Source organism: Octopus bimaculoides, chromosome 4, assembly GCF_001194135.2.
Source record: "Octopus bimaculoides isolate UCB-OBI-ISO-001 chromosome 4, ASM119413v2, whole genome shotgun sequence".
NCBI lineage: Eukaryota > Metazoa > Mollusca > Cephalopoda > Octopoda > Octopodidae > Octopus > Octopus bimaculoides.
In genome coordinates, this window is record NC_068984.1 from 50,655,621 (window position 1) to 50,657,250 (window position 1,630).

At 40.0% G+C, this 1,630-nt stretch overlaps 1 protein-coding gene across 1 annotated transcript in view; it reads right to left on the minus strand.

Annotated features, from left to right (window-relative positions):
• LOC106870199 (DNA repair endonuclease XPF) overlaps positions 1–1,630 on the minus strand; it is a 45,891-nt gene that overhangs the window by 13,179 nt on the left and 31,082 nt on the right. The window contains exon 18 of the mRNA XM_014916203.2: positions 1,037–1,123. Within this exon, the coding sequence (XP_014771689.1) occupies positions 1,037–1,123 (87 nt within the window). The remainder of the gene's footprint in view (positions 1–1,036; positions 1,124–1,630) is intronic.

A 1,630-nucleotide genomic window follows, 5' to 3' on the forward strand; every position in this document is an offset into this window, starting at 1 on the left:
ATTTATAAATATATATACACGTGGAGGCGCAATAGGCCAGTGGTTAGGGCAGCGGACTCGCGGTTTCGATTCCCAGACCGGGCGTTGTGAGTGTTTATTGAGCGAAAACACCTAAAGCTCCACGAGGCTCCGGCAGGGGATGGTGGCGAACCCTGCTGTATTCTTTCACCACAACTTTCTCTCACTCTCACTTCCCGTTTCTGTTGTGCCTGTAATTCAAAGGGTCAGCCTTGTCACACTGTGTCACGCTGAATATCCCCGAGAACTACGTTAAGGGTACACGTGTCTGTGGAGTGCTCAGCCACTTGCACGTTAATTTCACGAGCAGGCTGTTCCGTTGATCGGATCAACTGGAACCCTCGACGTCGTAAGCGACGGAGTGCCAAAAACAACAATATATACACACACACACAAACTGTGTGAGAGAGAGAGAGACAGACACACAGCCTTCTGCACAGTTTCTGTCTACCACATTCATTCAAAAGGCATTGGTTGACCTGGGACTATAGGAGAAGAGACCTGTTTAAAGTGCCATGCAGTAGGGTGCAACCCAAAAATATGTAGTTGTAAAGTGAACATAATCATACAGCCATACTTGTTATACTTAAAAAGAAAGAAAAAGGATTTCTTCACGAAATCACCCATGCCGGTGGCATGTAAAAAGAACCCACTACACTCAAAGTGGTTGGTGTTAAGAAAGGCATCCAGCTGTAGAAACCACGTCAAATCAGAGTGAAACCTGGTGCAGCTCCCCAACTTACCAGTTTTTAGTCAAACCCTCTAACCCATGCCAGCAGGGAAAACAGACGTTTGATGATGATGAAATGAAGATAAAAAAAACAACTAAAACAGCAAAGAAAGTTAATATTATTTCAAATAAATGAAAATATTTTTCGCACTGCTTATTTTATTTTTTTATTTTTAATGTTAAGCCATTTGTGGGTGTATACAGGTAGGTATTTACATGAGTCTTAAGTTCACATCTGTAAATTATTTTTAGAACATGCCGGAAATTCATTGAAACCAGTGTGCTTACCTCTAACGTAATAGGTTCTATATCAATACCTCGTCGATGCAACAATGAAGGTAGTTCACTGCGAAATTCTCGCATATCAACAATGATCTGAAGTCAAACAAAATTTGTTTGTAAAATCATGGTGAGGTCAGTTTGCAAGCAGAAAGAAAAATCAAAAAAGAACAACTATAATGTAATCTATAAAAAGTATAGAAAAAAAAAAGGAAATAAATCTCATCATAACTCCATTATTATGCACACTTTTATAATTATTACTACTGCCACTACTACAACTATTAATACTTCCACCACTGCTGACCACCGTTACTACTATCGTTACCACTCTGCCACACTACCACTGCAACTATATTTATATATATATATATATATATATATATATAATTAGGGAGACAGTCAGTTTAGATGAGATGCAGTTTGGGTTCGTGCCTGGGAAAAGCACCACTGATGCTATATTTCTGGTAAGACAGCTGCCAGAGAAATACCTAGCCAAAGATAAACCTCTGTACCTGGCCTTCGTCGACATGGAGAAAGCCTTTGACAGGGTCCTCCAATCCTTTATCTGGTGGTCAATGAGGAAACTAGGGATAGACAAAT